The sequence below is a fragment of the Osmia lignaria genome, chromosome 2 (genome assembly GCF_051020975.1).
Source record: "Osmia lignaria lignaria isolate PbOS001 chromosome 2, iyOsmLign1, whole genome shotgun sequence".
NCBI classification, from domain to species: Eukaryota; Metazoa; Arthropoda; class Insecta; order Hymenoptera; family Megachilidae; genus Osmia; species Osmia lignaria.
The window spans coordinates 12,451,280-12,477,587 of NC_135033.1; the positions used below are offsets into that span (position 1 = coordinate 12,451,280).

Below are 26,308 nucleotides of genomic sequence, written 5' to 3' on the forward strand. Positions count from 1 at the left end.
GACAAATTCTTTGTATATTTTAATTATATATCAAATTAGTCACCGAGTTGGTCGTAGGGTTCATTTTGGAAGTTTGCATCTTCTGATTCGAATTGCAATTTTTGTGCCAGAAATGTTAGTGAAACGTTTATGTAGTAATTATCTTCGAACTTTAAGCTTTAAATTGATGTATCATAAGTGCTATTTTAAAACACTTTTATGTCATGAAATTCTATTAGACTTCGCACGAGAAATAAGATCACTCCAAGTTTTCATAAAAAATATATAAATTTTATTAATTTTCCATTAGTACCAGTAAATCTGATATAATTAAAAAAGCATACGTAAATCTTATATATATAAAGCACAAAAATACAAAGGTTTCAATTTTTCTATATAAAGTCTATAGGTCGCACATTTTAGCTTCGGGGTCCCTGACACCCCAGATGATATGTAGGTGTGCAGAATCACCGGTACTTCGGGGTCCCTGACGCCCCAAGATGATATCAGGTCGGTATCCATAGAGCGCAATCGATGCATCGGGGTCCCTGACACCCCAGTGCCATAATGTCGATATGAAAAAAGTATCTTCGGGGTCCCTGACACCCCAAGATGATATTAGGTCGGTATCCACAGAGCACCATCGATGCATCGGGGACCCTGACACCCCAGTGCCATAATGTCGATATGAAAAAAGTATCTTAGGGGTCCCTGACACCCCGGATGCCATAATATCGATATGCAAAAAGTATCTTCGGGGTCCCTGACACCCCAAGATGATATCAGGTCGATATCCAGAGAGCATTATCGATGCATTGGGGTCCCTGACACCCCGGATGCCATAATGTCGATATGTAGAGTATCTTCGGGGTCCATAACACCCCTAGCCATCGAACATTGCGCCATCTATATAAGAACGGCGCAAACTATTCGTTAACTTACCGACTGTCAGAAGTTCAGATGATAAGTCGGTAATTTATTGAGTAGTTTCCGCCGCTTTTATATAGATGGCGCAGTTTGGTCAAACTTAAAAAATAGTTAATTTTAGGCGGTCTTTTCAAAATATAAGTTTGTCAAATAAGTATTCTAATAATTTTTCGGTCTTGTCGGGTATTGGGGATCAGAAATCTTTGTTCATCTGTGACATTTTTGAAAATAATTTATTCATCAAAATGAACAAGTAGATCTTGTGTAGCAGGTTGTCGATGACGATACGAGCGCAGATAGATTCGTAGAAATGATCGAGTGACACATAGTTGATTAGATACTTTACGTGTTCACGTAGTGTACAATATAGTTACGTTTACATTTTCATTTCAGTGCAAATTCCTTAAATTAAATAGACAAATGCGCCCTAGTCATCGCGCATCCGCGTTAAGGAATTTCATTATAGAGCTCAGTAAAAAATATTTCTCGCATTTTCTGGTCAATTTATAATTACAGTAACTTTTTTTTCTATATTTCAAGCTTCCGTTTGCAACTTTTCAAATGATTTTGACCCCTTTGTAAAATTTAGGGGATGAAACTTCTGCATTCTCATCGGCTTCAATATTAATTCGTGTTAATTTAATCATTGTAATTACTATAATACTAGCATGTCGAATTAGGAATTTTTCCAAGTATCTTTCTGTAATCTGAAATAAGTAGACAGCCACCTGTCCCATAAATCAATGCCCGAAACGTCATAAACATTATTACACGAATTTCAATTAATTGTTTAATGAGAAGGTTTTTTCTTATCACACGAAATGGACAGTATTGTCGAAGCACGAGTCTTATCAAAGGACATTAAATGTTTCATAGGAATACACGAAGATATTCAATATCCAAGAGGAAACGCCACCAAGTGAATATCTATTTGAAAGCGTGTGCTGCTTATTCATCACGGATTCGAGGTGCGAAAATAGGTTGCAACGCCAAACATTAAAAATTACGTATCAACGATATATTATTATACGTTATAAAAATCGCTATAGTGCAAATAAGTTCGATAAAATAAGAAAATCAATTGCCATCTTCTAGAGTAACATGATCCTGATTATGAATGCAATTGAACACCTCCTCCAAAACTCTTGCAATGCTGAAAAGCCTCTCAACAAAAGAAAGGAAGAAAAGCCTCTCAACAAAACAAATACGTACAAAAAATAAGGTCAACAAAATTTCTTCTCTCGCGTCAGATTTCATCAATCATTAAAAGATAATCACAAACGAGAAAATTGATAGAAAAAGATGCTAGAATCTCGTTAAAAAAAAAAAAAGAAAACTCATCATAATAATTAATAACACAAAGAAGCGTATTTTCGTCTCGACATTCTCATGTATCGAAAAAGACATTTAAAAGATCATTCGAATCGTTGCAGAATGTTAATCGAGTCTCGAAAAAGCTCTATTTACCCCGTCACTCTTTACTGTTTAAACAGTGTTTTTTTAATAATATATGATCGATCGTACGCGAATATCGCTTTTAGCCCTGATTAATAGCAATGCGTTAGAAAGTGATAGCAAGTAGCGTAGGGCGAAACAACGACGGCATCGTGGATCGACTTCGGCATGTTACGGATAGAAGAGGCGGAAATCGATGTAAGTTGAAGGGCCAACTCTAAGATAAGAGCTTGTCTTCAGGAATGGTAGGGCTAGTCGCTGAAGGCGCCGCTGACGCGCGTCTCGCCGCTTCGGACTCTCGCAGAGCATCGTCGAAACTCTGCATGGAACTGGATCTTGAAGGCACAACCTTTGTCTAAAACGAAATGAAAAATTACTATTAGATTTTCCTAAGGAAACTCTCGCTATATTGCCGGTTAAGCAAATTCTCTAGGAAATAGCTCCTTCTATATTGTAAATTCAAAGAGTTTACTAGACCTTACGATCTGTATTTGCCGATGAAAACACTGAGGTTTGACAGTTAATACCTTCATATTTTCATAAGCAGATCCAACTCGTTCCTCCAACGAACGGAAGCTGTCGGAGTTACGCATTTGACCCAGCTTCGAGGATAGACCGCTTCCGAATCCTCCAAGAATGCTGGTCGTCTTTTCAGCCGTAGTCTTGAAGACGGATTCTGTCTTCTGGAATCTGCAGGACGATCAAACGATGAATATTCACTTAAGTAGAATCTTCTCTTCTCTCCATGGTAAGATCACGTTGTCCGTGGTCAGTGATGACACGCTCGGAGTTTGATAATGAGTATTACAAATGATACTTCATGCATTGTTACTCACACATACGATTCGCTCGTAGATTAGTCATATCATTTTGCGTGTTGCACGAATGGCGTTATGTAAAGCTTATGAAATTGAAAATTATAAGATTTGTGATTAAATCTTTGATTATTATTTTGCTAAGCAATTAAATTTCTAAATGAAGCTCGCAGTAAAAAATTAATTAAGGATCAAGTGATTAATTTAGCGCTTCAATTTGATGTCTTATATTATCCATGACAACCAACGTGTTAATGTAATCGCAGAAGAAATGTTGGATCCTAAGGAAATCACAATTGTATGTGTACTTACAAAGTGTTTTCGGTGACTGCCTTGGTGAACTGACCGAGTTTCTCGCCGACGTTCTGATAACTGAATGAGAACCCAACCAAAAGTCAAAGAAAAGTGTTCTACATGTCTGAAGGGCAAAAGTAGCAGAAAATAAACGAAAAGGGTGTAGGAGGATTGACAACCGTCACCTTACGCGAAATTATAATGTACAAAGTGAGTAATGCGCATTACTCACTAGTAACTTTCATATTTTTCTCTTAAAAATACTAATTCTAAAGAATGTTCCAATATCGAATGAAAAATCAAACGTTCAATGTATGTACATTCTACTTACGTCATGAAAAAGAGAAAATCGAGAACACTTATTTGTAAAGGTAAATTAAATTCGCGATAAATTTTTAATGAAATTATTATAGCAACCTCGATGTATCGCTAGCTGCAATAAGCTTTTGCAATCCCATAATCGTTCGCGACTGCCATTCGTCAATATACCTTGGAATCTAAGGTATCAACAGCATATCGTTAAATAGAATTTAATTAAACAATTTATTGAATTAAACTAGCGTTGCATTTTGAAATGAAATTTTTAAGAGGGTACACGTATCACCCCGAGGTTACTAACGATAAGAATAAGTGAAACTTGGGAATAAATGATTAAAATTGTGCTGTTGAAACCTTGTTTGTGTCATTCGTGCAAAATGAGGGTGAAAGATAAAAAGAGAAGTGCGTGCTTTTGATAGTAAATAAAATACGTACACTTGGCTCTCCTTAACGTTTTTCAACCCTTGATTCATATCGTCGGTGATCTCCTTCCAAACACTGATTCCAAGCTTTCTCTTAAGTTCCTGAGAAACTCTGATCTTGTTCGCCAGAACGTGCCTCAGGGTTTGTATCTCTTCTTCGACCTATGATATGCAATTTTCTCTTTTTACGGGTAAAGGAAGAGTAAGGGGATGATAATTAGAAGAATAAGAAGCTTTTTAATTTGTAAACATTTTCTCAGTTTGTAGATTTCTAAAGATAACTAAAGAAGTTAAGAATTATAATCGAAAGTTCAGCAAGATGAAAAAAGTATGGCAATTACAAACTTTGGCTAGTTCTGCGTTCCATTCCGCCTTTTGACGATCTTGTTCTTCTAAAGAAAGTCCTTCTAACTCGTTCACCACGTTATCCGAGGATGGTGAAATATATCCAGCTGAGTGAAGGCTGGCATCTTCCCCTAGAATGTAGAAAAATTAATTTAACTTCTTTTGAACAAAGGAAAATTCCTCTTTGCCCAATATCAACTTGTTCGAAGTTTCTTAAATAAACATTTACATGTTTGAATATTCATTGAGCTTCCGGAAACTTTATCGTCTCGATGGCTTCTGTTACTTTCACACGTTTGTTGAACTTATAAAATATTTCAGGTTTAATATCGATCTTCTTCTTACAATGACTCAACCACCTTTACTTCCTTTCCTTTCTATTGATACAAATCGAATATATATTTTATTAACATTTATTAGATCCTATTAACCCTTCAAATTTTATCACTAAAAATTGATCAATTTTATATCGCTATTGTTAATCAAAGCATGTATAATAAATAAATTTTCTACGAACTGAAAGTACTCGTTAGCGAAAATTTCCGTTGTTATAAATACTGAAAATATCCGCGTTTTTATGTAAAAAAGAAAAAATAGTTTGTACTAGGTGAAAGTCACGTAACGATCGCAGAATTTACGGAGGAAAGTAAAAATCGTCTGCAAATATGAAACTTGGATAGATTGTCTATCGATTGTCTAAATAAAAAAAGAAGGAACTACGGTGCATTATTAAATACTAATGCTTCTTGCTCTTGAATGGAATTAAAAATAAATCCTTTAAATGATTTATTCAAATTCATTAAACTTATCAAATGGATATGTAACGTTACTTTGGAGTACCGTTTCGAGTCGCGGTTTGTTAGAACCAATACCGCACAGAACGCCGATATACTTCTCACTTTCATATTTTGCAACACCGTCCTACTTTTATTACTATTTCTATGCTGCTTCGATTCTGTAATTCGTGCAATAATCCAATAATCGAGAAATTACATTTAAATTAATTGTAAAGTTCTGACGCATGAGAAAACTAGTTTTTTCGAAAAAAGATAATTGAGGTTCTAATTCAAAGCAATTGAATGTTTCCAATACAGATATGTCACGTAATAATCATAGATCTAAATATAATCCAACATGCATAATAGATTTAATCAGAAGCAGAATCCTGCAATTACGAATTAATTACATGATTATGTAAATAGGATAAGTATATCTATCTAAACAATGAATCAAAAGAATCTCATGAAAGATACAAAATAAGGCATTTATTTGTCATATATTCATTATATTATATATACAGGAAAATATATGCAAAATAATGTTTACATGCAAGATGTTAATATACATGTTTTCAACATTTTATTAATTTACCTTTGACCTTTATCGTTACTTTCAATTTCGTTTCATCGTTCATTATTTCGTCGAAATTACTAATTTGTCATAGTAATTAATATCATTAGAAATTTAAAACCCGTTCAACCCCCCAAATAAATTATGCTACGATCTTCGCGAATAATATTCTGCACCTTTTACCAATTCGAGGAACTTCTTATAATTCTGACTGTTGCTGATTTTCGCCAGGTAGGGTTTAGAAAAGTCCTGGAAAATCACGCGAACCGATTTCTTTTTTCTCTTTCCCCGACTGTCACCGTCCTCGGTGGTGAGAAACTGCGTTTCCACCGACAAATTCGCGTCGTCCACCACGATTTCATCGATGTCACCGTTCGAATCGCGCCAACAGTGAACCACGATCTCGTCTGCATCGTCGCTAAGTTCGTCGATATCGTCGAAACTCGGGGTCGCTGTTAAATTCGAGTAATAAGCGTCCTCTTCGTATTCCAACGATTCGAACTCGTGCTCGTTTTCACTCGGGCAATCTTGTTCGCCGTGCTCTTGACACACTCTCGTCCTCGGTCCTTGATGATCCTTTTCCTCTTTCACATTCGGCATGTCGATTCTCATGACAGCGAACACTTTTCTCTCACTCTGTTCGTCCGAATCGATGTAGAAGCATCTCGATCACATTATCCCCTCGATCCTAACGCGTTTACCGCTTCATGTCCGACCGTTTATGAAAAACTAGTTCCCCGGGAAAAACGGTTTACCGTAATCAAACGAGTCGAGCACAGAGCACAAACGTTGGAATATATACGGCTAGTTCACTGATAAAAGTAAGCAGAGTTTAGATAAAAGAATATCGAGGTTTTCACACAGTTTTATGGAACGAAGTTCGAGACCACGTGTATAGATCGGGGTGAGCGCAGACGACGATCACAGCTGGCACGATCGAAAAGATCGCAGGTTTCCGATGCTGAAGAACGCGACGGCAACGCCGTGTAGCCACGTATCCAAGAAGAAAAGAAATCGCAGCCGGTTTACTCGTTCCTCTTTTGCGAAGGTGAAAAGGGAAGGGATCCCCCACCTGTTTGCACCTTCCTACCTCTTCTTATCTAACCATCAGAAAATCGTAATACATACGATTTTCACCTGTCAACTTATCTCGATTTTCTCAGTAAATAATAATAAGATCCCTAATAAAGTTCCTTTTTCGAGGGAATATTATTTTAAGGCGTATAAAAAAATATTACACATATGGTTAATGAGTTTACCATCTGTCGATAAATGATTTATAAATCTTCTGGAGTCAGAATTATAAGTAAAAAAAATGATACTTTTAATTGGTTCTGAACATATTGCATGTTACAGCGAAAATTAAATTAAATTTATGGTGCCCGTTACTGATACCTTGGTCTGAGAACTTATTTTTGATCTAATTTAGAAATAAAAATAGCAGAATAGATCTAAATATCACTATAAGATCATAAATACTAATTATTTAAGATAGGAGATTGAGAAATTATTATTATTATTGCTACTGTGGAATTCTTCATGGTCAGACATTGACTGCCACAGTAGATACAGCTATTATTCTCACAGATATTCTGAATTTTTTTTCCTTTTATTATATAATTATGTTACATTTGTAACGTGGGTCACTAGTATCCATCATGGTAAGCCACATACAATAAATCTTCATTTCATTTTACAACGTGGATCATTCTTAAATTACACACGAGTTCGATGAACCTTCCATGGCCAAAGAAAAGGAGCTTTGTGGACGGCAAAAAATGGATCGAGAATACAGGAAAAAAATGTGCCTGTTCGTATAAAGGATTTTGTTGGATAAGTATCCTGGAACGGAATCCTCGATGGTTCACTGACCTCAGTCGCGTATTAAATTTCATCCTCCAGCAGGAAATTTCGAACAAAAAGCATATTATTACAACTACTTACATCCTATGAATTATGCGAGGTTATTATTATAAAATTTGGAAATTTCAAATTTCTTTATTTATTAAAGGAATAAAGTGACGGAATTTGAAATATTTTTGCTTCAAAATAAAATAACATTATCAGCTACTTGATACTAAATTCATTCGAATTTTCTTGTAAAATGAAAATTGACATAGTAAACTAATTGCTCTAAACTGGTACTCCAAGAGTAAATGAAGGAAAGATACAGATACGATTCTATACAAAGTAATCAATAAAACAAATGGCGATGGTCCCACACCAAATAAGGTTAATTAAAGTTTGAATTTTTAATATGAAAATTAATCGTAAAATAAAGTTTGATAGACCAGAATCTATATAAAACCGGTTCATCCACTTTGAGTTTGATGCAGTTACAAATACGGATCTCTGGTAACAGGAGCTTCAAGGTTAACGACTGCATGTAATAATCCACGAATAAAATGACCGATAGTTAAAAAAATTCCTTGCTGGATTCATAATCCTTTAATTAATCCGTCATAGAGATACTGTTCCGTAAACTTTAAATTAATTGTCCTTTTTATAACTTGTTAAAAGGATTCATTAAATGACATAAAATAATTTTCAAAATCGATAACGAAATTTATACAAATTTATTATTAATTTAAATGTAGTTTAGCCGTGAAAATAGCACCGTTACCGTATAACACTTGGAATTTTTATTTCACGGTCTATAGATTACAGACATATTTGCGCATCCACGTGAAACTGAATCCGAATTCTACTTTATGACTTGAAAACTACTGAATTATCACAAAAAATATCCATAAGTTCCGGAATTATTCTTAACAAAGACTTCCGCTTGAACAATCATATTGAAATAATACATTCCCGATCTTTGAACGTTTACTTTCACTATTCCCTTTTCTTTTATGGAAAGAATAAAAACTACACCAAGTTCGAAGCAGCAAAATTTTAGCTAGAATTTCAAAAGGAATTCAATTTATTCTGTTCGAAGCATTTTTGCATTCAGACAGTTAGGACGTTGCAATCAAAGGAACCGCGTGCTATGATTTCCGCGAACACGACACCACAGAACATTTCAAACTTTCTCCGTGCAATTGTCCACTAGATAGGAATTATGCAAACATTTCGTCGCTTTATAATCGGTGAGTCATGTCGCGCGATATCGTGAAAGATTGATTTCTTTTGATTGATCCGAGGAAGAGTTACTGGTGATTCTTTCGCGTAAATCAGTCAACGATGCTTCTGTTAGCGAGTGGTCCCATTTCAGAGGATGGAAAATATTTGCATTGAAAATAATGGAACCGTTAATGTCCGTGAGATAGAAAGACGAGGGCAGCAGCAATGGGGCCGCCAGAATATGAAAGATAAAACATGTGGGAGCGAAAACGCGGATTGTAAATACCTGACGTAAAGTGCGAAAATAGGCTCCGCCAAAATCGTGAATTTTAGAAATTAAGGATAGTTATTTTATGATATGTTTTGGATATTTTTTGGCAAATTAAATAATTTTATTATTGCTTTTGCTAGCTTAGTATTTCTAATATTTTGAATAACACTGACGGCGAAATTGATATACAACTTTGTATTAGAAATATGCTACACTATATCCGTGTATACACGAGAGAGGATGTAATTACATTACAGAATGTTACGATAACTATTTCTGATAAAATGTACACGCACGGTAGTAGCAGTGTTACCGTCGCATAATATAAAACGATATCAAGAACGACCTTTACTAATCAACGCTTTAAAATCCTTATCTTTTAACCACTTGTGAACACGCATTTGTCAGTCACAAAATAATGCAACGTACAACACAAACTCTGTGATACGGACATTTTATCTAACTACACAAATTAAAAATAAATGCGAAAATTGATTAAGAATTAAATAAAAATTATTTCAAGAATGAATTAAAAATTAATTAATAGTAAACTACATATACCAAAAAGATCAAACTCTTTTCAAAGTATCTGGTTTCTTTAAAGAAGTATCTAGATGAATTCTAATTACGTTAGCGTAATTAACAACACTGTACAATAAAAATAACCCACCCGCACACACCGGCGTACATAAAAGTCATATTGTTGAAAAAATTAAAATAACAATGATTTAAATCTAATGTTTCCTACAAACGTGTCACTTAACATCCCGTTAGAATACTATTCATGGAATAACTGTAACAAAATAATCGGTTACGTAAAAATTAACCTCTAAAGTGCAAATCAAACCATATTTAAAATTGAATATCGCGAAATTTCATGCGATATTGCGATTATCGCATAGGATCGATCGCGTATCGTTGTGTGTGATAAGTGGCACGAAAGTAATGGATTTAAAGGCTGTTTGAAACGCGAACGATCGTAAAAAAAATTAGCATAGGTTAGAATGCATTCGTCGAAGGTATTCGTTATAGAAAACAATTTTTCTTGTATGATACTATTTCAAACGGGAGTCTTGTTTCAGAGGGAACAACGTGTCACGCCGCAAACAAGAGATGCATACGTTGTTACGGAGTAAAATAAAAAAAGTGGCGTCAATGATCTCACCTGTTGGTACGTTGCTCATTTTGTCGAATAGACACGCCTAGGACGATGTTCCCTCTTGGTTGCACCCAATCAATCACTCGCGAATAATCAACGAAACAATAATATGCACAGCTTTTTCCGCGAGAACTTTCGAAACTGACACTGTGACGTGTTCTCCGCTGCCGAACTGTGATCGATTCCTTCCAAATCGCTTCTGTGGAACAGCGCAGCGGCCATATTGAACACAGTTGGATGATTGCGCCATCACTCGACGATCATCGAACTATCAGACGCGCAAAGTGTTTATTTAAATTTATGGCGGCATTTCATATTCTATCGCTTCCAAATTATATCTAATATTTTATTCATATTTTCACGGTTAATATCACGTATCTGTGATTTCGATATTTATTTTATTACCAGGAAAATGGCAAGATATAAAAAAATTAAAAACCAATAGTATTTTTTTACAACATTTATTTCTAATATCTACATATCTATGTACAGATACATACACTCGTCTATGCAACGCAAATATGATAATACTCTACAGCACGAGAGCCCGATGGTTTTCTTCTTCTAAACATTATTAGCGTTTTAATAATTAATGACAACCCGTGTTCGTGATAGATGTTGGGCGATCGACAAAAAACATCGCCATCGTACGGAAGCGTAAAGATGTTTCTTTATTGCGCACAAGTCAATTCCTATACGTGTACAATCTATACATTGCATTTACTTTGCGATAATACTATGGAATTCTAACTCACATTTGTGTGCTGTAACTTCGTATAGAAGTATTTAATATTTATGTTAATTAAACAATCCACCTCTGACAAAAATCATACTTCTACATTTTAAATTGAGCAAACCAAATTAAATTTTTCTTGATATTAACAGTTGATTAAATTTTGTTCGATAAATGAAAATGATCAGGTATGGACAGTGAATGTGATAATGAACTTAAAACGAATAAAGTGTATTGTTTCACATAATACAGACATATACTATAAATACACACGTACACCTATTAATTGTTATCACTTTATATTCGGTGTTTCTTTGGAAGTTTCGATACGCGATCGTCTACGAAGCAACACATTTAGATGATCACGTAAATTCTCTAAGAGTTGATGAATTTGAAAGCGATGAGCGTGGTTGATCTCGTACTGGCCTAAATGTCCCTCGTATTTTCGATTAGACGAATCGTTAATCAATTACTATCACGATCTGGTGATGCTTACACGCTAACGATAAGCCAAACTAAGTTCTATTTATTACGGTTGAAGCTGGCAGAGGTCTGTGTCCACCTGGTGATACACTTTGGAGAAGCAATTAGCATATTAATCATTGGCACCATTAAGTATCAAATATCGTGGGTATATATCGTTTAATTTTCGGTCAAGCGGTCTATCATTTACCATTCAACCCTTTCGCTACGACAATATTTTAGAGAGTAAAATTTATTTTGCAATTTATATATAATTATATTTATATTTCCATTTTCTTCTGTTTTATTGCGTGCAATTGATTATAGTCACCCTTAATAGCGAAAGGGTTAAAAGCGGAATCGTTTTAGGGTGATCGTTCTTCGCCTTTAAATAGGAAACAGACATTCTAAAAAATTTCGAAAAGCCGACGAAAGCGACGAACGTGAAATGATGTTACGAAAATAGCAACGATAACTAGTATTGCTCGTTCGATGCCTGGTTGCGGAATTGTTGAGCTAACTTGGCCACTATTTTGGCCGCTAATGTTTTTCCCGTGCGTATAATCGTCCTAAAGTGATGAACAACCTCCGAGCCGCGTTTAGAAAAATTATGCCAGGTAGAAAATTAGTTTACCCGCTAGCATGTATTTTCAAAATTGAAGATTGTAAAAAGCGATCTTCAGTGTCTGTAAATTTTTTTGCTAAAAAACAGTCCCAAAGATAGCATTGAAAAAGCGTCTGTATATTCATTTATTTTATTTAAATGTATATATTTATCAAGTATACGTACCACTCTATACATCGACAATTTTTTAAGTAGCAAATTTAAGTTTCTTTTTGTTTTTTTTGCTTTTTTTTTTTCTTTAAGTGTAGTTAATTTTTTAGTTTTGTGCCTGATACAGAGAAAAATGGTTGCTCATCACTGTTCTAAATTATTATACCTAGATACAAGTGTATAGTACAGTCATTGTATGTACAGAAACCTATCGTCAAGCTAATGTATCAGTACTCGGATAGGAGACTTTGGCTTAGCATTCGACCAGCCTGCTTTCTTCTTCTTCTTCTTCTTTTTCATCCTTTTATAAAAATAGTGTCAGAAGAGATCTCATAACTACGCGTAATCGTAAAAACGAATATATGTATGTGAGAAAGGTACAACCTCTCGTGTTTCTTTCGATCCCTGGTTAAAATGATTCGGATCGCGTAAAGGTGATAAGAATGGAAAGGGAGCGGACTTTGACACATTTTGTTGAGAAGCAATAGAATTTAACAATTTTCCTTCAAGCAAATGTTCTAAATTAAAGTTCAAATTCAGATCCGTTCGCATTTTCACCAGGTATTGATCTTGCAAGGAAATCGAACGGAAGTGTTGATCGTCTCGCCGTATTTGTTCTGTGTCTCTATGCTTTCGTGTACGTGTGTGTTATAAAAAATTCACGCCGATCGTATTTCCACGGTATGTACAGGAAAGTGTCAACTAACGGATGGACTTCGTGCTTTATGTTTGTCGTCGGTGAAATCCGAGTGTTTCACAGCGTTTTACGAACGACACGAGAGAAGGAAAAACGTTCGCTCATTGAGACTTTACGTACAGATTTTACACATTGAACTGTAGGCGGTTTTATCGTAGGACTACGCGATCTTCCTTATCTAAGCTTTGTTCGAATCTCGACGAGGAGTGTCAGAGAGGCGACAGATTCGTCGTTTCTCCCGTCTCATTGCCTAATTAACGCTAAAGTAACTCGATTCTGCTCGGCAAAAGAGCGCAAGAATACTCGAGTTTAAATTGTCTAAAAAGAGATACGCGCGTACGACCTGCATACGAAATTCAGCTACGAGGCGTAAGCTTACGGTGTCTTGATTTTTTTTCGGAACGAAGCTTTTTTCGGCGAAAGATCGCTTTTATCGCGTTGGCTACCATCGTTAATTGATTTCAAAACCAAGACTTTTCGAGTTAAACGAGGGTTTGTCATGGAAAACAAAAAATAAAAATAAGTAAGAGTGTTAAGTGACATTTCCTCAAGGTAAAAAGTGATAAACTTGAATAGAAAAATAAAGTAATTATAATATATCTCAGTGCACATGACCTTTTCACTCTGGTAATCAACGTGTTAATTGCGATTCAATGAATTTTTCTTAGCTTTGCCTTTCAATTATGACAAATTCATTAGTATCATTAGCAATATTGCACATTACCTTACAGATGCCTGTAACTAAAAAAAAAAACTTGTATAAAACATACGATGTGCCATTTGAAGCTGTGTACAAAAGTTTCACATCTATTTATCCTGGATTCTCGCATGATTCCTTGGCAATTGATCATACTATCATACAAATTTTACATTCACAAATAAACGAATAAAATTCAGAAAAATTTCTTCGAATCATTTAAAATATAATTTAAAAAATTCAAAGAATTTGAAAGAAAAGGAAGAACCAGTTTAATTCCAAGCACGATATACCAACAATGTGTATGAACAATCCTCGCCAGGATACGCGAGTTTATATTTCTTTGCTTCTCTTTGAATACTTGTTACCGTATCGCTTAAAGATCTTCACGTTCATTAAAATATATCTTCCATATTGACATAATTGCGGTCCCAATATCCTCCTTGGTAGAGCCAGTCCTCTTGACCTGAGTATGGATTAATGGCTAATTGGAACCACCTGTGGTGCATGGAAGATTTGCATACTGTACACTTCAATGTTAGTAGATGTCGTTAAAAGTATCATTAGTGAGATGATATATTCAAGAATATATTGAATTAATTTTAATTTCAGAATAATTTAATATACCTCGGCGTCCATTCCTGGCCTTTCTTGTGCTTTCGAGCTTTACGCGTTTCTCGTTGCTTCTCCTCCAGCCTTGATTTTTCAGCCGCTGCTCCATCCTGATCGCCATTTTCCAATTTTCTGATATCCGGCCTTAATCTCGAGTCCGACGGACATATTAACTTTTCCAATTCCGGTGTTAGCTCGTTTAACGCCATTGCAAACGTTGTAAATTGATAATACTGAAAATTTCATTCGTGTCACTAGAATATCGTTTAATTATGATATTGGAAAATTTATTTTAATTTATTTTTCTAATTAGTAAACTTACGTCTGCACTGTTAGGCGGTCTTGGAGCAGCCTCCCAAAGGGTAATGGATCCAGGAATGTCATCGATCGTTGGTATATCTTCTCCGTCTATACTTGCTGATGGATCATCAATTGCATCCTTAAATTAAAGAAAAAATTCTATTTATTAATTAAAAATATTATTTTTACAAACAGTTATAGAATTGTAAAGGAGTATAAAACATTTTATAAAAATTGAAAGAGATTCATACGAAAAATGAAATATTAGCTTTCTTTTTATGTTACGTTAATCTGCTGAATATGCTTTCAGGATATGATGCTTTCATTACGTAAAAGTTTTCATGAATATGCAGAGCTTTAATGAATGAAGGTACGTATAAATAGAGCCAACACAAAACAATCTGTATATGTATATCTTGCTTTTGAAAACATCAGCTGAAAAGGGTAACAGGATGTCGAGCAGAAAATAGAACTTTCATTGAATGAAAAAAATAATTTTTAGATTATAATTAAAAACGTCTAAATGTCTTTTTTTTAAGTATCTTCGAACAGACAATACGCCTTCTTCTTTTATATATTTCATATATGAAGGTCGTGTATTTAATTATCAATTGAATAGAAATAAATGAGATAATTAAGATTTTGAATACCTGGTGCGAAGGCTTAAATGCTCCTACTTTAAGACTGTGCAATTTCGCCAATACTTTCTTATGTCCTGGACTTCCTTGAGGACTTTTCGCTTCTCGTTTCACCTTCTCCAAAGCTTCTTCGTACGACACAGGATCGCATACTTTCATTTTATCTGTCCATTTTCCATAAAGGAACAACAATTTCCTTTTGCTAGAAACAAGAACAGACCACTTGCAATAATTTTTAAAACTAATTCTACGCTCAGTTAACGATGGAATTTCTAATGCTTTTAAACGTTGCAATTTTAATTCAGCTGAAAAATTTGCATGTTCTTCGTTTTCAAGGATCGGTAATACTTGAAGAATAACGATGGGCGTTAGAATCTCAATTTTAAAGTGACTTCAAGGTGTTCCAGAGTTCATCATTATTCAGGAGTTTCAAGAGATTAAAAACTTTCAAGTTACATATTTTGGTATTCAAAGCGATTCGAAGTTTAGGTGTATTTGTGAAATTTTTCAAAGTAAACAGGGTCTTCTATTAAAGATTGGCACGACTTCACGAAAGAGCAATGGTTACTACGAAATTCAAGTGATGATAAAATGTTACCAGCTTACTCTTGATCCGTTATGAAACCTTCGACTCGATGAAGATCCTTGCCATTGTAGCTGGCACTTTTGAAAGAAAGAGACGCCTTCAGGTTTGCTCCTCCACTTTGTTTGATCTCCAGAGAGCCAAGTTGCTCCATCCATAATTGGCCGACGAGGACATTATGAAGTATGCAGTTGATGTTCTGCCAAGTGTAAGCTTCCTTCCATCTGCATACACGATTCGGTTATCGAGGTGAAAATTCAGGGCGAAGATAATGAAAACGCTAAGCGATTATAAGAATATTTTTTTGGCCAATTAGAGAGGATCCATCTGATTGATTTCAATAATGATCCCTGTTAGCTATTCTATTTTCTTAGTAGAGCATTTTTAATGTTTGATAATTATTTTCTCCAGCAGCTGTAAATAATATACTCACTTGGGAAGTTCCACGGTGACAATGCCTTTTGGATGCACTTCTATCGATTTGCCCCAAAATTTTAATTTCGGATGTATGCTGCCGTGGAAAACAAAGTCTTCGCTATCCGCGTGGAAAGCGGACACCGGTGGATGGTGGGAAACTTGCTCGCAAACTATCCTAAAGCGACAATTATAACATCGTACGACAAAGTTAATTGATTTGTATATTGAGAAAAATTATTATAAATTCTGTGCAACAATGCTTTCATTACTGCCGTAACACGTGGTACACGTTATATCTGAAGAATTTCATTACGTACCGGAAGTCCTCGCGCTCCAACTCGTATGTCTCTCCCAGAATCGGATTAAAGGGTTTGCCAAGTCTTTCCCAGTTTGAAGCCAAAGCGCTGACAGCAAAAGCAGCAACGTACTGAAAGGCAAATCGATAACACGGATCATTTATATTTCAGATGATTCAGATGCTTACCTGCAGCCTTCCAACAGGAGTCTCTTCTTGAGCTGCTTGTTTTAGTAGCTTAGCGTACTCCATGTATTCGGCGACGCGTTGAAGAAAAGAAAGCGGCTCGTTAAAAATGACCGGCATGGTGATCTTGCTGAGATCCTTGCCCAGTGACAGCACCGAGCAAAGATTTACTTCTGAATGTCCCGGAACTGGTAACGTTGTTCTTGAAAAATCATTATTTCTCATCGTTAGAATTTTTTAAAAGTTATATTATACAGGCTTATATTTCTTTCATAGGAAATGATCAAAGAAGAATATTCAATTTCTTTTCTTCATATTCAATGATTGGATCATCAAGAAAACATTTAGAATGTTCCTACATATTTATCTATCATTGATCACCAACTAACGTTTCGATCGTAGGTCAGTCATCTTTCAACAAAAATGGACTTACCCCACTGATTTTCCATTTCAAACACGTTCAAAATGTCTCCTAAATTTATTATCGAATATTAAAAAAAAAAAATTATTGAACATTCTTGTTTATAAAATTCAATTGCAATTATCTAACAAAAGTATCAAGCAGTCACTGATTATTCCTAAGGATCATCTATGTCATTTCAATTTATCGAGCAACAATTGCAGATTTCTAACAAGATCGTCAGACTTCAGGTGCTTCTTCAACTAGTGGCGGCTTCGTGGCCGGTTCCAATTGTCATTTAAATGATCATCCATAAAGAAAATCTTAACCCTTCCCTTCGCTCTTTCCTATTTATCAGACTAGACGTTATACGAGACTAGAAATTATATCAATCGACATGTAATGAAATTGATCGAGGAAAGCGTCGGATTTGAGGATGCAACACGCACCTGTACGGTTTGAGTATCGTTTCGTTGGCCATTATACACGAGCCCGTCGCAAACTACGGCTGACTAGGTAGTCCTATCGCTTCTTCAGGTCCACCCTTCGTTGACCCCAACGTCGCGACGTCCAACGACATTCGGCAATTACGTGAATAAAAGGTCGACGAAACGAAGAGATTCACCCCGCATAGTTTATATTTTTAGCAGCATCCGTTTTACACCAAACGGTTCACCGTCGCGGATAGAAGAGGGTGGGGGTGGAAAGCGAATGAAGAAAAATTTCCCCACGGGTTTTTCGAAAGCCTATCACCGTGACATCGCTGACATGATTGAATTCAACAATCCGGCTAATTTTGAGTCAGATCCGAGGTAACATCCGGATCACTCGACATGTGCGATCACCTTAGCACAGGGTGTTCTATGTAGGGTCCCAGAACTGACGATCAGCTGTACACCCCGAAGACTGAACATGCGGGTGTGACGGGACACCCTCGGCGCACCCTCTGCTCTCTTACTGCTCTCTCACTCGCACCCTTTCAACACAGTGAACTGGTGAAACACAAACGTCTCACTCCACCAACCTTCTCCGGGAAATATCAATAAATTGGAGCATGGTTGTTGCGAACCACACGATACTCCTTCCGTTCTGCTAGCTGTCTTATTCGTTCGAATCGTGGCCACGCGTGCGCGTTCCACCGATGCAACCCTCGAGATTTAACCTGTTAACCCTTTCACAGATTAATTGAAAATTTAACAGCTGCGCAATATATTTTTTAAAGCACCTACAAAGGGAAAGCGGAAAAGTTTTAAAGAAATTTTTCTTTCCGCCTTTCTATGCTTCCTTATTGATACCAAGGAACCGTCCGGAGAGTCGACGGAAAACTTGTACTTTTTATACTTCATTTTCTCTGTCGAATATAAGTTATTAATACCCACTGTGATAATTGAAAAGATCAACTCTCAGCATCTCAATTTTCCAACTAAATTTTCCGAGTATCATCGTCACCTGCGGTCTTCCAATTGCGGGTTTCCATCACAATTTCCCTCGCTACCTTAATTAATTTGACCATCTTGAGCGCTTGAAGAGCGGTGATCAAGTTTCGAATCAATTACACGGGGGAAATTTCATTTTTCCGAATAAATTACTTGTTATCTCGTTCATTGATGCACGTCGATTAATTGAATCAACCGATAAATTCCATGCGTGATTTAATCGATGCTGTAATTAAGTTGTTAGTAACATGTCGCTTAATTGTAATATGATTTTCAGCTCTTCTGAGAGTAACCTACAGTATTTTTCCTTGAAATAAATAACTATCCTTCGTGTTCTGTGAGTTAATTTCGTTGAACAATAGCACGCGATGCTGTCTTCGCCGTGCTTTCAATGAAGCATGTACAATGAATGTTAATTAAATTCGCTTTCTGCTTATGAAATACAATCGTGATTAAATAGCATCCTCAGATGAGTTTTTCCAATTAGTTGACTGAAACTTTGAACAATTTTACAAATGAAAGTTTATATAACATTCAATGTATCAATGTCTAAAAGATTAAAATGTTCAATTTATTTCGAATACGAATGAAATAATTGAACATTGAATAATCAAAACGGGAAATTGTAGATCGTCTCTCGAGTCCGTAACTAAAGTCACATTGTTCCGATAGCAAATTTCTGAGATTACCGCGTAATCTCCTCGCAGCTGGCTAATTAGAATGGGTTAATGATCGGGTGGGAAGTTCACTGGTCTCTGCGGTACATAGATACTGGCAATACATCAGAACATGAATAAACCGAATCTCTCTATTGATTCAGTTGGAAAGCAAATCGATAACCGTACGAGGTACAGGGGCTCACTTCGTTACAAATCGGCCAACTTTCGTCGGATCGACGAAGGGACGAACCTCATTCGTTGGGTCAATTCCTTCACGCGAACTGAATCGCCGATTAAAAAGGTTCTTCAGTTCGAATTCCGCGATGATCGTGAAAGCAACGTCGTTATTTTTGTAACTATCTCGTTTCAAAAATTCGAAACTATTTAAATTCATCGTGTACGTTCGTAATTATACTTCGCAATGGCTAATCAAACTGAATCAGAAAGGAAAGATATCGCAGTATCGGATACCGAAGATGATTTAGACGAGCAACAGAAACAAACAGATATACCGGAAACGGAAACGTTGGAGACGAAACCGCGTGTGCGGAAGTACATGACGAAACACATGAGATTGTATCCGGAATTGTATAGAAGCGATGTATCTATACACCCGAGCTACACGACACTTAAGAATTTACCCTAGTGAGAATAATTAAAATTCATAACGACAATATAAAATATTTTTTACTCTTTTCATCCGATCTGATTACAATGTCTTTGTTAGCGAATAAAGATTTTATCTGTTAAAGTAACGTCGTCTGTCGTCGTCGCGTGCAATCCACCAGGAAACAGATCAAACGTCAATTGAACCGTGAGATCATGCATTTCGCGATGATGCAAATGTTTGCCATTGACAGCGTCAGGATCGACCGTGTCTTCAGCCTCGGGATGCCACCGAAGACATTGATTATCCCCGATTTCGCAACCGAGAACCAGAGACGTCACATCCGTCAACTTCTTCGTGAAAAATGAACAACTATCGTCGCGCTCGTTTGTAACAAATAAATAAAGGCATGTTTGTAAGTTTGATTAAAATTGAACGGCTGTGTTTTCTTCGGAAAATCTCATAAATTGAAAACGCTCCACGCGAAACCGGAGAAGCAAACAAATTCGGTCGAAAACAAAGGAATCCTTTTTCGCACGTTCTGACATTTATGAGATAATGATATCGTGAAAATATTTTAACCTTTGTCATTTCGATTTGACGAGAAACGTGCCATGTTTCGTAACAAATACCAGCAAGGACTTTTGTCCATTTTGTACAGCTGCGGTGCGACCCCCTTGGAATTATGGGACATGCACGTAAGTTTCAAATTTGATATCGTACGAAATTAACCCTTTACGATCCATTATCGTAGCAAATTTTATATTATATTATCAAGCATGAGAATTTTTTCTTTTCGTTAGAATTTTCAAACTTCGCAGGTATTAACACGTCGAATGCCATGGGGGTGGTGATTATAGTGTGTGACTGGTACCATAAATTAAATATTTCATTAATTTTTAAGGGATCAAGTAGAAAATATAATTTAAAGAATAAAACAATTGTAATCTAAGGGTGCCACGTTATTATATCTCAATACTTGAAATGTATCTTATAATGACAAATCATTTTGAGCAGGTAAAAAATGGTTACATTCGAAGGGTCACAGACGAAGAAGTAAAATCATTGGCTCTAGAGATAGCTGGTACAAATGTCACCACAACCTACATATTCTGTCCAAAGGAGGCGAAACAGGTTCTTGGTATCAAGCTTCCTTTTCTTATCATGATCATCAAGAATATGAAGAAATACTTCACGTTCGAGATTACAGTAAATTTTCTATTATAATTTTCGAAGTGTATTTCGGTTGATTTTGAGATTGAAAGACGGATTATCTTCACTTGGACAGATATTGGACGACAAAAACATGCACAGAAGGTTCCGAATGAGTAATTTTCAAAGCACCACTCGAGTTCGACCCTTCTGCACATCGATGCCGATCGGTTTGTCCGGAGGGTGGAATCAGGTTCAATTTAATCTGTCAGACTTCACACGAAGAGCGTACGGCACTAATTACATTGAGACCACACGCGTACAAATACACGCGAACTGCAGGATCCGACGTATTTACTTTGCGGACAGGTGCAAAATAAATTTCTTTTCTGATACCAACTCGTTTTCACCATTTCATGTATTTCATTTCCCGTCATTTTTGACTAGAAATATGTTACTTTCTAACATCTAATAATAAAGGTACCACAGCTCATCAACTCATCAGTAATTCGAGTAACATAGTCAAACGATTTTACAAAAGTCTGTATTTGAATAGACTTTATTCGGAAGACGAGTTGCCGGAAGATTTTAGGCTTTTCTTGCCTATTCATCGGAAGAAATGTGTCCGCGAAAAGAAGATGGAGAAACCGAAGGACAAAGATCTAGAAAAAGTAGAAGTTGTGGAACCACCAGCTTTCGAAACGGCTGGCATGCCTGAAGATGATGAAGAAGGTGAGAAAGGTTTGCCAGAAGAATCGGAAGCCGAATCCGAAGATGTTCCCTCGGAACAGGAACAGAAGAAAGATCAACCCGAAGAGAAAGACGATGAAGACGAAGAGGAGGACGAAGGTGAAGCTTTGGGAGCAGATGATTACGAAGGTGAAGATGAAGAACCTGCCGAAGATGATATCGAAATACATGCAACTGCTGATTTAACTTCTCCCGAAGATGCCTCAGAAGAGGAATCCGAAGAAGAGTATGAAATTCGACAGCAGATGTGATTTTGTATAATTACGATCTTCGCGTAGCGTTAAATAATGATTAAATAAATTTTCTTGTAAAAGAATTGAAGCTTAATGAACTTAAAAATGAAATTTATTCAAAATATTCATTATTATTCAGCGTCTATTATGATCAAAAAAAGTACTATGTACAAAACATATTAATTGAAACATAAAAACGTATTAATTACGTATACTTTATACAGCGCTTTCTAATACGAAATATAACAATCGTTTGAAATTTAATTGTAATTATAGGTGCTGATATTTCAAATTATTAAGCACCATTGGAAGGTATAAATTAAAGAGGTCGTTCGACGTTTTTTTCATACAATAAAAGCATAAAATAAAAGTTTATTCAATATCTATTATTTATTGTTATGGTACGTCGTAATCATCGTCTTCTCTCTTCCTTTTCATCGAATCTTCTATCTCTACCTTAACAGGCGGCATTGTCTGACCCGAGGAAATTTGTATTTTCGGTTTAGCTACTTGTGCTTTTACAGTAGCTCCTCCTGATGATGCTAGAAATTCAAAAAACTAACATGTGTAAACAATTAAGGATAGATAAATTTTATTAACATCACTTATACAAGCTGCATCTTACATATATGGGTCCTCAATGAAATATGGATAGAGGGAATAGATGTTTGGGATTGTAGGATTCGAAAGGAATCTGTGGATACAATTTAATGTTAATCAAAATTAACTATTTCTGTAACCTTCCAGAAAACTTACCTGTTGAAAACTTTAAAACTGGTTTTGGCATTGAAATAGTTTGGGTTCTAGCTACTGTTGCAAGTGTTCCAGGTCTCTTAACAATTGAAAGACCAGTCTTATTGCCTTCTACTTTAATTTTAGATTGACCACCCTGTATATTGTTTCCAACTAAAGAATGTAACGGCTTCCCAATCATTTTCTTTGTTACATTTTTCAGTTTGTAATTTGTTGCATTTAAACAGTATCTATCAGGTGGCAATCTCAACCCATTACTTGGTTTAACAAATGGAAGCGGTATATTGTTTTTTGCTCTAGCAACATCCAGTAATACATCTCTCGGTGGCGGATTGGTAAAAGTACGTTCTAATTGCATCTTCACTGCCAATCTAACATCGTCCAAGTCGATAAATTTCTTTTTCGCATGATTTGCGTAAATTCTACTATCGTCTAATATACAAGTGACATAACCTATAAATTGAAAGTGAACCCTGCTTTGATCCATTTTATACAACAATAAAGCGATAAATATGTAATTAGCATCTTCATTCATACTTGTATTATAACACTGAACAAATTGTAAATATAAAATACGTACGATACGTAAATTCAAGTAACTGATTTATAACCTTCGGTTCATAATCTGTGATCCCCATATCTTTCATAATGGACATTATAACTTGGGCATCTTTTGGAATATGTTTCACGTGACTTATAGTTTTTGCTTTCTCTGTCATTTTAAAAAATATTACTGTTATAAAATATTATTTTGACTTTCACTACTCTATGTGTTTTAGGTTAGCGTTACAATTCACAAAGGGATACAAAATTATGAAGTATTTGCCGCTCAAGATACAGTGGTGCCATTAAACAAGTTTCAAACTCGCAGTATTAAAATTGCTTTTTTCTTGTTAACATTAATATTTCTGTTACTAAATTACTTTTGCCTTTATTTGTTAGTACAAAATACATTTACGAATATTATAAAAGCTTCAAAATCTCTTTTGTGTGACAAATCTTTGTTTATTAGAGTGGCAATCATCATAACATTTTGCAACTCATTTCAATTGAATTTAGTTGGCCAGTTGGTGGCTTGCTACCAAACTATAAGAATACGTTTTGCCGAAAGAAGTTATATTATATGAAAACCACTATGAATATCACATCAGCTGGTAAATAATATATTCAGTATTTATTATTAAAGTCCATGTTTAAATTTTATCTTTTCAGCATTTGTTAGTTAATTTTCATATAGTGATCAAACAGGGCACATGCAATGATTTGCAAATCTCGTTGACCATAACCTTCAAGTTTATTTTTCAGATATCAAATAAAACTGTTTATTTTATATTAAATCATGTTTTAGGATATTTTATATTTTCTCCATGTTTTATATAATTTAATTAACCATCTAATTTTTGTTTCCTTTCAGCTGGTATCATCTCCCTTCTGGAGGAACCAATGCCAGAATTGAAAGTCTTTGCTTTAAAGAAGCTAGACATGATAGTCGACGAGTTTTGGCCTGAAATCTCTGAGGCTATAGAAAAAATGTATGAAGCAACAGTACTGTGTTTTATCATGTTGAAGATATTTTTCTTTGTTCTAATTATTAATATGTTATGTTACAGTGAAATTCTTCATGAAGATAAGTCATTTCCTCAACATGATTTAGCTGCATTAGTTGCTAGTAAAGTGTATTATCATCTAGGAAGTTTTGAAGATTCTCTTACTTATGCTCTTGGAGCTGGAGAATTATTTGATGTAAATGCCCGCAATGAATATGTTGATACCACTATAGGTATTACCAATGTGCCTTATCGATCATAAGTTTTGTTAGCTTCAGTATTTTTATTTAAATTTTGTTTCAGCTAAATGTATTGATTATTATACTCAACAACGTGTATTGGAAGCAGAAGGAAAGTTACCACCAGGTAGCAAAGGAATTGATCCCAGATTGGAAGGAATTGTGAACAGAATGTTTCAACGTTGTTTAGATGATAATCAGTATCGTCAAGCCTTAGGGCTTGCTCTTGAAACTAGAAGAATGGACATTTTTGAAGCTGCAATTATGCAGTCAGTAAGTTAAATTTTAATCAATTTATCGCGAGCAAATAAATATTTAAAACGTATGTTTATATCTCAAATTATTATTATTAGGAAGATGTGAGTGGCATGTTGTCTTATGCCTTCCAAGTTGTCATGAGTCTCATTCAGAATCGTGGTTTCCGCAATACTGTACTTCGTTGCTTAGTGAGCCTTTACCGGAACCTGGGAACACCCGATTACGTTAATATGTGTCAATGCTTGATATTTCTGGACGATCCATTAGCTGTAGCTGAACTTTTAGACAGATTAAGTAAAGGCTCCCAAGACTGTGTCCTTATGGCCTATCAGATTGCCTTCGACTTGTACGAATCCGCGACTCAGCAGTTCCTCGGTCGCGTTTTGCAAGCTCTTAGAGCAACGGCTCCGATTCCAGGAGCTCTTATGGTTAAACCCATCGTTAAACCAGCTGTCAAAGCATCTACCAATGAGAATTCTGAATCTACAAGTGCCGAGCCCGAAAACAGTACACCGGCTCCGGAAGAAAAATCTCAACGCAGCGTTGAAAGTTTGGTAAGTTGAATTATTTAATAAATGCTATAGAAATATTATTAATTCGTTTATTTCGTTTGTTTAGAATGCGGAAGAACGCGAACAGCAGGAACGAGTAGATGCTTTATCGAGTATTTTGGGTGGAGAAATTTCGATCGATTTACATTTACAATTTTTAATCCGGAGTAATCATACAGACATGTTAATATTGAAGAATACTAAAGATGCAATACGCGTTTCCATTTGTCATACTGCCACTGTAATCGCGAATGCGTACATGCATTCTGGAACTACTAGCGATCAATTTCTAAGGTAAGAACGTATCCTTGCGTTTAATCAACTTCATCGTACCTATACGTACGATATTCTAAAGAAACATGGAATTTTAGAGATAATTTAGAATGGTTGGCTCGTGCTACGAACTGGGCCAAACTAACGGCGACAGCATCTCTAGGAGTGATTCATAGGGGTCACGAACAAGAAGCTTTAGCTTTGATGCAGTCCTATCTCCCGCGGGATACCGGCGCGGGTGCTGGTTATTCCGAAGGAGGCGGTTTATACGCGTTAGGACTTATACACGCAAACCACGGCGCAGCAATTACAGATTATTTACTTGGTCAACTAAAGGACGCACAAAACGAGGTGCGTTATTCTTCTGAAACTGTCTGTTCGCCCCATTGAATGAAATACAAAATAATTCTCATCGCAAACTAGCAACGTTTGTTTTCTTTTACAGATGGTGAGGCACGGAGGTTGTTTGGGTCTGGGATTAGCTGCTATGGGATCCCACAGGCAGGATGTATACGAGCAGTTGAAATTCAACCTTTATCAAGACGACGCTGTTACTGGCGAAGCAGCGGGCATTGCTATGGGCATGGTTATGCTGGGATCTAAATCAACTCAAGCAATAGAAGACATGGTAGCGGTAAGTTGAAACATGATTTT

The 26,308-nt window shown here is 35.9% G+C and overlaps 6 protein-coding genes across 10 annotated transcripts in view; 3 read left to right on the forward strand and 3 right to left on the reverse strand.

The window, feature by feature from the left end:
- Positions 1–1,120: 1,120 nt before the first annotated feature.
- LOC117606964 (tumor protein D54) lies at positions 1,121–10,601 on the reverse strand. Of its 3 annotated transcripts, none has more exons than XM_034330063.2 (6): positions 10,408–10,601; positions 4,556–4,686; positions 4,224–4,372; positions 3,489–3,548; positions 2,889–3,051; positions 1,121–2,716 (listed from the first exon to the last, which is right to left on the reverse strand). In XM_034330063.2, the coding sequence occupies exons 1-6, from the start codon at positions 10,424–10,426 to the stop codon at positions 2,579–2,581; spliced, it is 660 nt and encodes a 219-aa protein (XP_034185954.1). In that variant the 5' UTR covers positions 10,427–10,601; the 3' UTR covers positions 1,121–2,578. The 3 variants fall into 3 exon arrangements, with proteins under 3 accessions (XP_034185954.1, XP_034185952.1, XP_034185953.1); XM_034330061.2 differs by lacking the exon at positions 10,408–10,601 and adding an exon at positions 6,082–6,909; XM_034330062.2 differs by lacking the exons at positions 3,489–3,548; positions 10,408–10,601 and adding an exon at positions 6,082–6,906.
- Positions 10,417–18,356, reverse strand: LOC117606962 (oxysterol-binding protein-related protein 2). 2 transcript variants are annotated; one of them, XM_034330058.2, is made up of 9 exons: positions 17,646–18,356; positions 16,800–16,998; positions 16,633–16,742; positions 16,332–16,490; positions 15,922–16,122; positions 15,328–15,517; positions 14,700–14,816; positions 14,393–14,610; positions 10,417–14,263 (listed from the first exon to the last, which is right to left on the reverse strand). In XM_034330058.2, the coding sequence occupies exons 1-9, from the start codon at positions 17,675–17,677 to the stop codon at positions 14,161–14,163; spliced, it is 1,329 nt and encodes a 442-aa protein (XP_034185949.2). In that variant the 5' UTR covers positions 17,678–18,356; the 3' UTR covers positions 10,417–14,160. The 2 variants fall into 2 exon arrangements, with proteins under 2 accessions (XP_034185949.2, XP_076546536.1); XM_076690421.1 differs by lacking the exon at positions 17,646–18,356 and adding an exon at positions 17,230–17,610.
- An 853-nt stretch (positions 18,357–19,209) lies between these two features.
- LOC117606970 (uncharacterized) lies at positions 19,210–20,324 on the forward strand. Its single transcript, XM_034330070.2, has 2 exons — positions 19,210–19,936; positions 20,044–20,324. Exons 1-2 carry the CDS (start codon positions 19,713–19,715, stop codon positions 20,264–20,266), a joined length of 447 nt encoding a protein of 148 aa, XP_034185961.1. The 5' UTR covers positions 19,210–19,712; the 3' UTR covers positions 20,267–20,324.
- A 64-nt stretch (positions 20,325–20,388) lies between these two features.
- LOC117606967 (cilia- and flagella-associated protein 20) lies at positions 20,389–22,197 on the forward strand. Its single transcript, XM_034330065.2, has 4 exons — positions 20,389–20,596; positions 20,916–21,107; positions 21,187–21,419; positions 21,607–22,197. Exons 1-4 carry the CDS (start codon positions 20,513–20,515, stop codon positions 22,049–22,051), a joined length of 954 nt encoding a protein of 317 aa, XP_034185956.2. The 5' UTR covers positions 20,389–20,512; the 3' UTR covers positions 22,052–22,197.
- A 5-nt stretch (positions 22,198–22,202) lies between these two features.
- On the reverse strand, positions 22,203–23,628 carry Taf9 (TBP-associated factor 9). 2 transcript variants are annotated; one of them, XM_034330067.2, is made up of 3 exons: positions 23,367–23,619; positions 22,790–23,239; positions 22,203–22,575 (listed from the first exon to the last, which is right to left on the reverse strand). In XM_034330067.2, exons 1-3 carry the CDS (start codon positions 23,503–23,505, stop codon positions 22,430–22,432), a joined length of 735 nt encoding a protein of 244 aa, XP_034185958.1. In that variant the 5' UTR covers positions 23,506–23,619; the 3' UTR covers positions 22,203–22,429. The 2 variants fall into 2 exon arrangements, with proteins under 2 accessions (XP_034185958.1, XP_034185959.1); XM_034330068.2 differs by lacking the exon at positions 22,203–22,575 and adding an exon at positions 22,624–22,727 and having other exon boundaries at positions 23,367–23,628.
- A 154-nt stretch (positions 23,629–23,782) lies between these two features.
- Positions 23,783–26,308, forward strand: part of Rpn2 (Regulatory particle non-ATPase 2) — a 41,718-nt gene continuing 39,192 nt past the window's right edge. The window contains exons 1-8 of the mRNA XM_034330043.2: positions 23,783–23,940; positions 24,201–24,318; positions 24,397–24,566; positions 24,637–24,845; positions 24,926–25,384; positions 25,449–25,675; positions 25,753–26,005; positions 26,100–26,288. Coding sequence (XP_034185934.1) covers positions 23,910–23,940; positions 24,201–24,318; positions 24,397–24,566; positions 24,637–24,845; positions 24,926–25,384; positions 25,449–25,675; positions 25,753–26,005; positions 26,100–26,288 — 1,656 coding nt within the window. The 5' untranslated portion in view covers positions 23,783–23,909. The remainder of the gene's footprint in view (positions 23,941–24,200; positions 24,319–24,396; positions 24,567–24,636; positions 24,846–24,925; positions 25,385–25,448; positions 25,676–25,752; positions 26,006–26,099; positions 26,289–26,308) is intronic.